The sequence below is a fragment of the Cyanistes caeruleus genome, chromosome 5 (genome assembly GCF_971803275.1).
Source record: "Cyanistes caeruleus chromosome 5, bCyaCae1.hap1.1, whole genome shotgun sequence".
NCBI lineage: Eukaryota > Metazoa > Chordata > Aves > Passeriformes > Paridae > Cyanistes > Cyanistes caeruleus.
In genome coordinates, this window is record NC_141705.1 from 28389228 (window position 1) to 28402636 (window position 13409).

The following is a 13409-nucleotide window of genomic DNA, read 5'->3' on the forward strand; positions in this document are numbered from 1 at the left end:
GGTCATTAAGTAGAATGAACAACGCAGAAGTATTACTAAGTAAGTAACGGCTGTGAGGGGAGAGATGTGACAACTTATCCAGAAAAATTCCATGGATTGTCATCTTTTCATCTTTATTTTGTGGATACAATTCACGTCTGTGATACATCTGTTCTACTGGTCTTAAATGGCATGTCTAAAAACTGAAGGCTGTGGAGTCCTCTTGGAGATCCAGACACAAACTTGGCAGTTTCCAGACCATATGTCATGAATAGACTGGAGTACAAACCAACATCTCTTGCTTAGTTGGTACAGATCCCAACAGAAAGCACTGCTACAGCTGTGGCTTTCTCTCTGTAGAGTTTTTAGTGCCAGTATAAAAATACTATACTGCAATAATGGGTGTACCCTTGGTATTTGTATGACCTGAAGCATAACTTGAATTTACATCATTTAAACATGCAACCACTCAACCATCCAATACGCTTAGTTACTTTTTTTTTTAAAAAAATTATTTCATATATTATTTCTTCATCCCTCCTAAGCTAGGGTGTTTCCCAACATGTCTTAATGATGCACTTTAATGACATATTTTGTCTTCCATAGTCACAGAATTGAATATCTGTTCAGAGTTTCACTGGATTTTTTCCATCTCCCCGAGTGAACATATAGCCTTCTTCCTTCCAGCCCCAAAAACAGTTTTTACATTAATCCATCCTCCCATTACAGTTCTAATTATGTCCTCTTAAGGCTGTCTTAGTCTTACATGGCACAGTTTCAAACATCACAAAAAGAATTTTTAGTTGTCCTAAAATTTGGCATGAGCAGCAATTTGATTGCCAAACACAGGAGGAGCCAGCCTATTTGCTGGTTTGTAGTACCACTTCAGTCCTGTGAAATGTGGATAAAATGGCAATGATACCACATGTATAAAAAGTGCCTTACCATCCTTTGGAATGCACTGGCATCCTTCATTCTTTGTAGAATGCTCCTGCCATCCACGTTAACTTGTAGTCTACTTTTTTTAAAATGATTATTATTCACATTTTAAAGTTTTATCAAGAATATTTTTTTCTCCTAGGACATGATAATTTGCTTTTTTGTTGTTGTTTGAAAGATTTTTCCTCACTGTTTATTTTCATTCTTTTCAGTGGGCAGCCACACAAACAGCTGCTTCAGCACACTGCACTAGTGAATGGACAGAGAGCATTTTTAATGACAGGAAGTTTCTAGGACTATTTACAACAATAGAAAAATATTTTCTTATGTCAGCAAACTGCATAGAAAAATCCCCTCCCATTCCTTCCGCAAATGTGGTCATGCTTCTACCTAGGCAAAAGTAAAAACTTGTCTGTCTTTCACAACAAAAAAATTTAGGAGGGAATGCATTAATTAAATTAATTAATTTAAAAAGAAAGTATTTTTACTTTTAGGTTCCTGTTAATTTCTTTGATTTCTTAATAGTAGAACATTCACATTTTACTGATTCCACTAGCAGCTGTGAATGTCTTTTCTAAAAGAAAGAAGCTTAAGAAACTAAGTAACAAGTTTAAGTAAGAACTTAATAAGAGATAAGGAATACTTTACATACATCCAATCCAGGGGATTCACCAAAAAGAATAAAATACTGATATAAGAAATAATAAAGGCCATATATGAAATAAAGATTAAGAAATTACAGATTAAGAAATAATGTAAATACAATATTGCAATTTAGCAAGCTTCTAGTCTCTAGAGACGGCACCAGCTGCACATCAAGAAGATTAAGGTGTTCACCATAATGATGGTAACATAAAACACATGTTTTTTTCAGGTTTTCATGTTTTTAAAATATTAACCTCTAATATGATGCCTTTAAGTAGGTCAGTCTCAATACACTCACGTTCATTTTCAGTGCTGGATTCACTCAGCCAGAATAGTGTCAGTGATAAAAATATTATATCTATTTTGGCCAATGTGAATGTCTGCCACGGGCAACTCACCTTTTTGCACTTTCCAGCTGAAGTAGAGGTTTTAACAATAGAGTTAGCAGATGATAGAGAACTGCATTTCCTAATTGCACTGGGCAAGTACAATATGGCCAGAACAGGTGTTAGCTTAATTTTCCTCATCTGTACCCTCTAGCAAGTCTGGTTACCTTTGCACACTCATTCGATGTGGTCGTTCAGGGAAATCAGTGCAGATGGAGTGTCACTGTGTGCTCTTGCCAAAGGTTTTTACAGCTAGAAGCCACTGTCTCCAGTCAGTATCAACACTTAGTACAGATTACAGCTTGAGTTTAATTTAAAATTATCTGTGGGCATCAACTCAGCACACGAGGAAAAAACAATGAATAAAACACATCTTAATCCAGATAATGTGGACTGAAAATGAAAAAATGAAAACACATAAAGTCTAAGAGGTGTCTCCTAGAGTTTTGTATACTAAGGTCTTACATATTTATGTTGTTTTTCATCCCTTTCCCAGTCAATATATATTGTTTTGTATCAGAACTAGTACATCACTTTTCAGTGATTTTTTTTTTGCCAATATTCTTTAAAATAAATATTAGTACTCTTCTAGTTCAGAAAATATAAAAGAAAATGCTTCATATTTATTAACACAAGAACTATTATTTGTACTGAAAACAAACTATAGCACAATAAACTTCATAAAACGGGGGAAAATACATGGTAAGTGAAACAGATAAGGAGAGGATTTTTTAATTTCCATTTAATTTGGAATGGCTATATTTTATATTTTGTAAAATATCAGTTTTAATGAATGACTGGCAGTATGCTAGCTTTTCATTTAAATTTTGTAGTAATTAGGAAAGTATTTTTGTTTTTTGCTTTTTTCTGATTTTTAACATTCTGTTACTCCAACTATTTTGAATATGTGCTGATAAAAATGCCTTAGAAAAGTGACAGGGCCAAAGGAACTGCCACTGAAGTTATGGAAGACTGACAGAATGTGTAAGAAAATTATGGTTATTTTCCCATTGAAAGTGTTGTTGAAACATATTTTGCTGAGGCTTTTTCAGTTTGTTTTGTTCCAGTGGTCTCAAAAATTATAATTCTTCATTAAGCAGTTTTAATTTTAGCTATTTTGAAGAATTTCTAGGTTTTTTTCCTTGAATTAATGGTGAATCATGCTCTTATGATCCATTGTCTGCAGTGGTTTTTGAGTATGGTGATATGATTTTTTTCCCAGACTTTTCAGTAATATTTTATATGTGATGGAAATTAATTAAACCTATTAATAAAGCTAAACTGATAAACATAACAGTCAATAAAGAACACTCACCTACTGTCAGTTGTCCAGTTAACTGTCCCATGTGATTTCTTGCATTCACTGTTACATTTCTGTCAGACTGTAAGACCAGTGGGCTATCCTGGGAAACATGTATGAGACAATAAATGAGAGAACAAAAAAACTGAGGTAAAATTAATTTCAAACTTAATATAAACACACATGCTGAGAGGGAAGTTGTGTCAACTATAATAGCCCTTTTTAATAATTTCATTATATATTTTACAAGTCAAATTTTTATATTAAAGAATACCAAGAATACTATTTTAAACTTGAAGTCTTTGTGCATACAATCCCTGTTTCAGGAATCAGATTTGAATTTGATTTATTTAATTTGTGTTTTAATTTCCTGTTAATATTACAAAGTTCCAAATTCAAAAAACCTTAACACAAACCTGTTCCACTAGCCTTTCTCATTTATTAACCTGTACTTTTCTAACTACCTAACCAACACTATATTGTGTTATTCTATTAATCTGCACAATCTGTAATATTTGCATTGCACTTATTAAAATCTTACAAACACAGACATGCATTTCTTTGAAGATAAAGAGAATTGTTACTCTCAAAAAAAAAAAACCTGAGAGCACCCAAAGGTGAGATCCAAAGAACCCTGATCCACTGCCAAAAGTACCTTACAGGTACTATTAGGCATCAAACTGATACAGCAAGGAGAAAAACACTTTATGTTAAATACAGTCTTAAAAATTTTGGAGTCAGTTAGCAGGATGACTACCTGGCTCTCAACATCCAACTCGGTTTGAGCTTTTGAAAAATGTTTGCACACACAGATGTAAGCTTATCCTGTGTTCAAAGCCAGCATAAACAATCCCAAAAAGAACTGAATTTTGCTTCTTGAAGAATGAGGAGCCATATGCACTCCTTTAGGGGAAGCACAGATGCACAGGAAAGGAGAAGAGCTTCAACAGAGAGCTAAGAGAAATTGCCTTAAAAAAGAAGAGCAAGTTCACCAGTTATGCTCTCACTGGAGTGGGGTGAGAGCATGAGAGAAGGAAAAAAGTAGGATTGTGACCACCACTGCAGAGAGGCACTTTTCTCCCTGGAATCACCTGATACCATGCTGTTCTTTCCCTGAAGTTTGCAGAGAGACCACGGGTACTTAAATGCTTCTGGCAGTTTGCTAGCACTCAGTGTGCTTGGGTGCGTTTATCCAAAAGCATGAAGACATCTGACAGAAACAGCTGGGGATGTGCCTTGAGTAGGAATGACTAAGGGCTAGGAAGATATTTGGGAAATTCATTATATACTTGTAATATTCCTCCCTGGGCATCCATTATTGGTCATCCCTGGACTGAGCATATAAGGTTAAAGAGATCTCGTACATGTGTCTCTTAATATATCGGCTCTTGCTGTTCCTGAAAGTTTTTTAGATGAGAAGGAAAGGACATATGGAGACATAGATAAAGATTTATTTTTACCTGAATGATGCATTAGGTTTTCACTAAAATTTTCCATATTTTCCAGTCCTTTCCTTTGAATCCAGAGCTTTCCTGGACAAGAAACATTCATCCCAGTTGTTTTCACTATGATTATTAACTTTAAATAATAATTGATTCCCTGGGAAGTCTGAAATGATTCTGAGCTAATTTCTGGGAGTTCAGGTGCATTTAATTTCTCACTGGACTATGCTATGACCTCTTTAACATCCTGCCAATTAGCTCTGCTTCACAGATTCTGGCAGATGAAAGTGACTGTTTGGCTTGTCCATCTTTCTAGATAAAAAGATATAATTATCAGTGAGACACTGTGTTCAACTTTACTAGTTTGAGCTAAACATGTGATGCAATCAAGGGAGCTTCTGGCAACAAAAGCAGCTGTTAAGGACCTTTTTCTCACTACTTGATTTCCACTTCCCTTATAGTCCTTTGAAAATCATTAGTCCAAGCAACTGCTGCTTTGGAAAAGGCAGTTGTCCTAAGAGGCATCTGCAAGGCCAAAGGCTTTTAAGGAGCATTTTTCACTTTTGTTTAGTCACTTTTTGGTGAAAAGTCTTCTCAGAATAATCTTATCCTTAGCAAGGGAGGACACTGCCATGCCTATTTTTGCCAGTTCAGCAAAGGTTTTGGGGACTTACACTCACAAAGACTGATCACAGTCTGATCTGAAGGTTTCTTTCCTTTCACCAAAGAAAAATACTTAACACAAACCTCAGGCTAAAATCTGACTCTCAGGTTCTAAATTTGAAAAAAAGAACCTTGGATATCAAATTCTAAAATACAGGATAATGAAAAATTATGTGAGCCAAGCTTTCTTTCTTCTTTCCTTGCCTTATATAAAAGAAAAAATGAGAGTGAAGAAGTTAAGAACTTAAATCTACATTCCTCACTTTCTGGATGAAAAATATAGAGCAGCAAGATTAAATTCTGGACCAAAGAAAATGCAGTGGCAGAACTCCTATCAATTTAAAGCAGTCCAGCATTTCATCTACATTACTTGCACTTTATTTTACACAAGAAGTGCCTAAAGACAGAGGTTCAAGGAATTAAAAAATAGTCTTCTCAGAGGAGCTAGACATTCAGAGAAGACTTAGCTGAAATCAGTGGAATTACTGATCTGTTTGGTGAGTATGAAGTGCAATGAGTATCGCTCATAGGAATACAAACGTATCTAAAGCATAAAGATACTGGATAATTTTCTCTCTGCATGACCAGACCTGTTACTCTCTTGATGCAAACTTCAGCTTCCAATGATTTGTGATGCCATTTCAAAAATTATACTGTAGATAACAAAACCCAACAATGAAAGAACATTCTTACAGTTACACAGAGCTTTAATGTCAATATGCTAATTACTAAAATATTATAGAAGGGTACTGACATGAGGACCTCAGGAGTTTGCTGATGTTCATGACACTGTGTAAAATGACTCTTGTAAACCCCAAAGCATTACAACTTCAAGATTAAAGGTAAATCAGATTAAAATGTTACAATAGTTACTTCTTGTCTGAAACAAGTTTACAGCTAGGATTCATAAAAGTAAAAACAAACTAATTCACTTAGGGTGTATCTTTAGAAAGCTTTCTGAACTTGTAATCAAGTTATAAATACAATGAAAAGTTTGAGGGAAAAAAAGGTTTGTTTTTTAATTTTTCTGCTTGTTTGGTTTAGGGGTTTTTTTTGAGTAAGAATCACAGTTCAGTAATAAATATCAACTTTTCTTTTTAGGATTGGATGAGCATATTATTTTAATTATATGGAAGGCCAATAGATTGCTTTATAAAATCATTTAACCAAAAATATTCTGCAGAGCAATCATAGCAAAACTCTTTTTTTTTTTTTTTTTTACAGCTGGTTTAATTATTTTTAACATATTTTGGACAAATTTAATGCATTTTGTACAGCATTCAAATAGGCAATCGCAGCTAATTAGCTCCGTTTTGAAGAGTCTTTCCAAAATTAACCTTTTAAATTAGAAAGACTTTAAATGGAGAAATTTAATTCAAGTTAGTTTAAGAAAACATTGGTTTTCTCTGGGTAAAATGGTACACTGTACAATTAAATATTATCTCTGATTTATGCTCAGAACACAGATAATTATGATACTATCACCAACTTTTACACTCAGAAACAGTACTGATATGTCTACATTTTTATAGCCCAAGCAATGGGGTTTTTATGATTTGATTTTTGTGCTTAGGTAAGTGTAACACTTCAGGTCTCTGGACTTCTACATGGTGTCATACAGATGTAAAAAGTAATGTAATAAGCAGGCAGGACTCAAGATCTGCCCCCCTGTCTGCTGGCAGTTTGTAAAAGGATGTAATGCTATATATTCCTTTATTTGCTCCTATCTCCAGTATGAACAGCTAAAATAATTATGGCAAACCTTTCCTTACGGGACACTTCTCAAACAAACCCTGAAACTCCAGTGACTCAGAATGGCCACTGCATTACCAAGGTATCTTTACAGAAAAAAATAATCAGTATTAAACTTTGGTTTGCTGAGAAACTCGCCATTACCAGATTTTAAGAAATACAGAGAGCAAGTTTCCCCACTGCTGCAGAGTGTCTGTTGCTTTAGAGATTCATGCTGTGGGTGCCACTGAACAAGCTGATTGTCTGCATCTGGTCAATGACCCCAACAGGAGAATGAAAAATGTATGAGTTATTTTACCACACCACAGGAACTGAATGAGAAATTAAATGAGAACTGAAAGAAATAGAAAGTACTTAGTACTCTGGTCAGTGCAGCAGACCAAGGGAGTCAAAGGACTGCTGAGTAGATGTGCAATAACTACAGGGGCAACTGCAGTTAAGGCAAATGAGGGATAACAAGTGTGAAGAATATCCTGGAGGAATTAATTGCAAGGAGTTTAGAAGAAGGATATGAAAGACACAGTGCTAGTTAAGAAGGGAAGAAAGACTAAGGAAGATGTGAGGGGATGGAAAAAACATTCCTTAGAGGTTATCCGTCGTCCGGAACCAGAACATCAGCATGTTTTAGCAATGTTTCTTTGCAAATGGGGAGAGATGGTAGATAAAGCTACAGAGACTGAAAAAACACACATTTGTAGGGCTTGGAGTCTCAGAGACAGACTTTCTATCATTAAGGTTATTACTAGCCGTAAACAAACATGAAGAAATTTGCATTAGGAAAATATGAAAGAAAAAAGACATAAAAACAAAAGCAATTGCTGAGTTCTTGAGTACTTAAAAAATTGAAGGCTTCATTAAGACTTGGAATTTTGTACAAGTTTGGAACTGTTAAAACACAAATTAAAGAAAACTCTTCTTCATCAGAATATTCTCATGATATGTTTTCCAAGAATATTTTCAATATTCCTTTATATCAATATTTACCAATATTCAGTATTTCCAAGAATATTCTCAAAAAATTAGAATCCTTTCAAGGTGTCAGGGCAGCAGGGACCCCAACACAAGTGTATTTCAGATAGGGAGAAATGAATATAATTTATTGTCTGAGTTATTCCTGGGCAATTCTGAGCTGAAGAGTTAACATGAGTTTTGGTTCAATTTAATTAGATGCTTTTCCCTATTTTCTATACCCCTGCTTTCCCAAAACAAAATTTCACATCACATTTTAGTGTTCTTCATGTATAATTGTCCTTTCAAACCTGAAAATCCAAATTTAATTGCTACTAATTACACTTGAAATCACAAATCTGATTGAAAATCTTCAGTAAACACATTTGGAGTTCTGCTTTAAGGAAACATTCCAGATATCTTAAAATTTTGACCAAATGTTATTAAAAGTCTGGATTTCTTCACATGAGATTTACACACTGAGGAGGTTGGGAAAAGTATTCAGGTAAACTAATAGGTGAAAGCATTTCATTCATCCATGGCCAGACTGATTTGCATATAATTGCCATAAAATGCAAGCAGAAAAGAAAAAGAATCAGATCTTTTATGTAATACACTGGCAAAATGCGTAGCAGACTTGGCTTCATGTCAAAACTAATTTGGTAAAAATACCCCAAATAATGACAGAGAGCCACATCATCATTGACATACAGACTCTGCTTTTTTCAAGCCAGAGGACAATATACCTCACCTGAGTCACCAAAGAAATGAAAGGTGTGGAAGAAAAGTAAACAAAGCACAAGCAAATAGTTTGAAACAAACAAATAAAACACCCTAGTTGATATTTGAGGTTACTGATCAAGTTTTGAGAAACATAAACATACCTTCTAGATAATTGTCTTTTCATCAAAGGATGCTGTCTTGATTTCCAGCCTTTGCTCTGTGCCCCTGCCAGCCCTGTTATATGCTAAAGGCAATCACAGATATCGACCAGATTCCTGACAACACCAAAGCTGAACCCAAACACAGCTACTCCTACCAAAGTAATACAGATGTACCCAACAAGAGTTATACACAGAGTTCCAAGAAGCCATGTGAACGATGATCACGGCTATAACCTCCAGACAGAAATGACCTACTTGTTTTACTTCCTTGTATAATGCACCATGAAATTTTTATTATGGAGGAATTCAATCATGCATAGAAAAACTTAATGATAAAGCAGAAGTAGATATTTAAATAGCAGACAGAAGACATGAATTTTGTGGAATTGATTTAAACATCAAATAAAATTTAAAATGGGATTTAGATATAAAAATCCCAACTAAAAATAAAGCAACACTACAAATGTACTTGGAGGAAGTCTGTTAAATGCCCAAAGCTCACTACTTAGTCATTAAATTGTGATCCAACAAATAAAACTGTATATTACTAAAATGCAAAGCCCCACAAAACCTTAACAAACGTAGAAAACCAATGTAAGTCTTAAAATCTGAAGCAAAAACATTAAGGGTGGAAACACTGTGCTTCACTCCTTTCAAACCTGTCAAAATTCTTGTGGCATGGGTGCATAAGTTTTTGAAAAGATTTCAGTCATTTAAGTTATGCTCAATGGTAACCAACAATTCATTACACTATTTTCAGTCTTGGAAAGCAGCCTTTTGGTTCTTGTTTGTATACAAGTGTTGACCACGTTATACCATCACAGTGAAACGGGACTGTCTTTCCCATGCTGTTTAAACTTAAGCTGCTACAACATGAAATATAGCAACAATTAACACCAGGAAGAGGATGAAGATATTACAGGAAAAAATATATATAAATCAAAGTATATTCATGTTTTTATAAGCTATTTCCTACCACTCCCTATTGAGGGAAAATTCCTCTAATTTATTTTAGATTAAGTAGCTGAGAGAAGAAAAAACAAAAACCATCAAACCCAACCCAAAAAAATATGCTGTAGTGAGTGATCTGATAACCCTGATATTTGTAAATCTTTTACAAGGTTTCTTGTTTGTGTGATGCTTATGACAGAGGAAATTGTGTCAACACCTGTTCACTTGATGTATGTCAGGAATTATACAGAAGTTATACTTGGCAATAAATGGAATAACTGATAAAATTGAAAGAAATAGTCAAAGTAGTCTTTTACATTATATTTATCCATTTCTGTGGAAAATCTGAAATAAAAGTTCTGAAAAATGTGAACTCTTCAGCACATCAACAGGTTCTGGGTTCCACTCATGTGGTGCCTTGTAGACATACAGCAAAGGACTAAAGGACATAAAAACAGTATGTCCACCAGCAATTTTTATTTCACTATGATTTCTTTGACAGATCTTTTCAAATTCTGAAGCAGTAGGAGAATAAACAAATTCTAAAGAGAGTTCAGGGAACAAAGTAAAATTTTAGAAAAGTGTTAATTGTAGTATAAATCTGGAATGAAGCTTATAGCTCAGACAAAGCAGAAAAGATTTGCGGTTAAACAAAGAAGTAGAAAGTCTTTTTAATGCACATTAAAGTGAATATGTTAAATAAAACTGTAAGACAAAAAAAAGGGCAAGATGACTCATTAAATCTTTAGTTAGAAGGTTTATTTTAGGTGAATATTACACCTATTATTTTATAGAATTATTCTTTAGGTGGCAATTTATATGACTAAATGACAGCGCTAGTATTACCAACAGGTTTAGCAGTAAAAATTAGGAGTTACCTGTATTTTTTTGTATTTTTTGTTTCTTCATGTAGCTATCTTAGTTTCTACAGTGTTTATATTTCGTGATAAGCCTTCCTTCAAGCAGAATCACTCACTGCTGGATCCTAATTACCTTGGCAAAGCTTTCTGCATTGCTACTTCTCTCTACTGTTCCTGTGTTAAATAACCAGAAGGAAACACATCTCAAATGAACTTTGAAACACTTAGCGAACAGAGGAATATTATTGTTATTACTTAACTGGGTCTTCCCCTGCATACACCCATTGCCTATTGCAATGATTAGGTGTTTTCAGGCTGCATTATTGCACTTCATTGGGACAAGAATGACCAGTTTGGTGGGTGTTTAGCATGAGGCACAACAAGGCTTTGATCAAAGCATCAAAAGGAATGAGAATAAGAATGGAAACTACAGGAATTACAGATTAGTCACTGATTTTCTGTTTCTAACCAGAAAAGGAAGGTCAAAGAAGGTGTAACTCCCCATAATAAAGAATGTGGAAACTCGCTGACAATGGATGAGAAGAAGGCTGAGAAGTCCTGAGGGAGCTGGCTTATGTACTTGCCAAACCACTCTCAATGATATTTAAAAAGTCAGGGCAGTCAGGTGAAGTCACAGGTGACTGCACGCAAAAAGGGACATGTACCTATTTTTGAGAAGGGTAGAAATGAGGACCCTGGGAACTAGTGACCTGTCAGCCTGACATCTGTGCCTGGGAAGATCATGGAACGGATCCTCCTAGAAGCTGTGCTAAGGCTCATGGAGAACACGGCTCATGGAGGTGATGAGATGCATCCACCACAGCTTCACTAAAGTTCCAAACTAGTGGCCTTCTCTGATGGAGTGATTACAAGGGTCAAGAGTGACAAGGGAAGGGTCACAGATATCATTTATCTGTAATTCTGTAAAGCCTTTGATGTGGTCCCTCAAAACATCTTTCTAAATTGGAGAAAGATGGATGTGATGGGTAGACCGTTCAGTGGATAAGGAATATGTTGAATGAACACATCCAAAGGGTGGTTGTCAACAGCTCCCGAGGGACATCAGTGATATATTGTGTCATTTTGAGGTCTATATTGGGACCAGCACTGTTCAACATCTTCATCAATGACAAAGGGGTTGAGTGCAGCCTCAGCAAATTTTCTGATGTCACCAAGCTGAGTGGTGTGGTTGACACATGTAGAGGATGGGATCCAGAGGATCCTGGACATGCTTGAAAAGCGGGCCCATGGGAATCTCACACAATTTAACATGCCCAAGTGCAAGGTGCTGTACCTGGGTCAGTGTGACATCCAGGTATCAACACAGGCTGTGGGTGAACAGAAGAAATGCAGCCCTGCTGAGAGGGACTTGGGGGTGCTGTGAGAGGCTGGACATGACCCAGCCATGGGCACTCACATCCCAGAAAGCAAAATGTGTCCTGGGCTACATCCAGATCACCGTGGGCAGCAGGGCCAGGGAGGGGATTCTGCTCCTCTACTCTGGTAAGACCTCACCTAGAACACTGCATCCAACTCTGGGGTGCCCTGCACAAGAAGGATATTGAGCTCTTGGAATGACTCAAGAGAAGGTCACCAAGATGGTAAGAGGCATGAAGCACCTCTTCTGTGAGAAAAGGCTAAAAGAATTGGTGGTGTTAAGTCTGGAGAAGAGGTGGTTTTGGGGTTACCTAATTGCGGCCTTGAAGAGAACCTGCAAGGAAGATGGAGAGGGACTTCTGACAAGTTAATGTAGTGATAGGATAAGAGGGAATGGCTTCAAACTGAGAGAGCATAATTTTAGATTACATATTAAGAAGAAATTCTTTACTATGAGTCATGAAGCACTGGTACAGGTTGCCCAGAGAAGCTGTAGATGCCCCTGCCCTGGAGTGCCCAAGGCCAGGCTGAATGAGGCTTTGAGCAACCTGATCTAGTGGAGGGTGCCCCTGCCCATGGTGTGGGGATTAGAACTAGATAATCTTGCACATGCCAGGACTGAAATCTTCAACATTATTGCAAAGGTCTCGTATCTATTTCACCAGCTCCTAAGTGAGAAATTCAGTCCAAACTTGTCTGTGCAGCAATTTTTTCATGAAAGCAACTTCAGTGCGGTTATTGAGATAATTCGATTTTGATTGTCCAGCTAGAATAATAAGATAGCTTTCCACGTGGTCTGGCTGTAAAAGAACAGAAGCTAATTTTTAGCTGTTTTAAGTATGGAACCATTACTTACACCTTTCCATACTCCCTGCAGACACAGCCTTCTTTTCAGAACCACTGGTACTTGCATCCATGATGTCTCCTATCTTTTCATAAGAAAGGATCTGTCTCATGATTTCTTATAATTTTCTCTTCTTGATCATTAACCTTCTCCAGGTAATAATGGACTATAAAACCTCTTTTTCCTCCTCCTTTCTTTACTACACACCATTCCTGATTCTATGGTTAGGGCTGCTCTAAATCTCCCTGGGGAAATGACATCTGCTGGCAACATCCCACCTGGGGGAGGAAAGTGTGGTTCTCTCACATCGAAAGACAACCGTAAAAGTGTTCATTAACAAACATTGCTGACATAAAAAGGAATGAAGAGGTTTCATACATTTGGTTGCTACAGCATTCTCAATTTTTGAATAAGTATGCAAACAGCTAATAACTAAGTC

At 36.1% G+C, this 13409-nt stretch overlaps 1 protein-coding gene across 1 annotated transcript in view; it reads right to left on the bottom strand.

Moving 5' to 3' along the window:
* The window catches only part of SGCZ (sarcoglycan zeta), a 255742-nt gene that overhangs the window by 60273 nt on the left and 182060 nt on the right, over positions 1-13409 (bottom strand). Inside the window, exon 9 of the mRNA XM_086888323.1 lies at positions 3265-3352. Coding sequence (XP_086744449.1) covers positions 3265-3352 — 88 coding nt within the window. The remainder of the gene's footprint in view (positions 1-3264; positions 3353-13409) is intronic.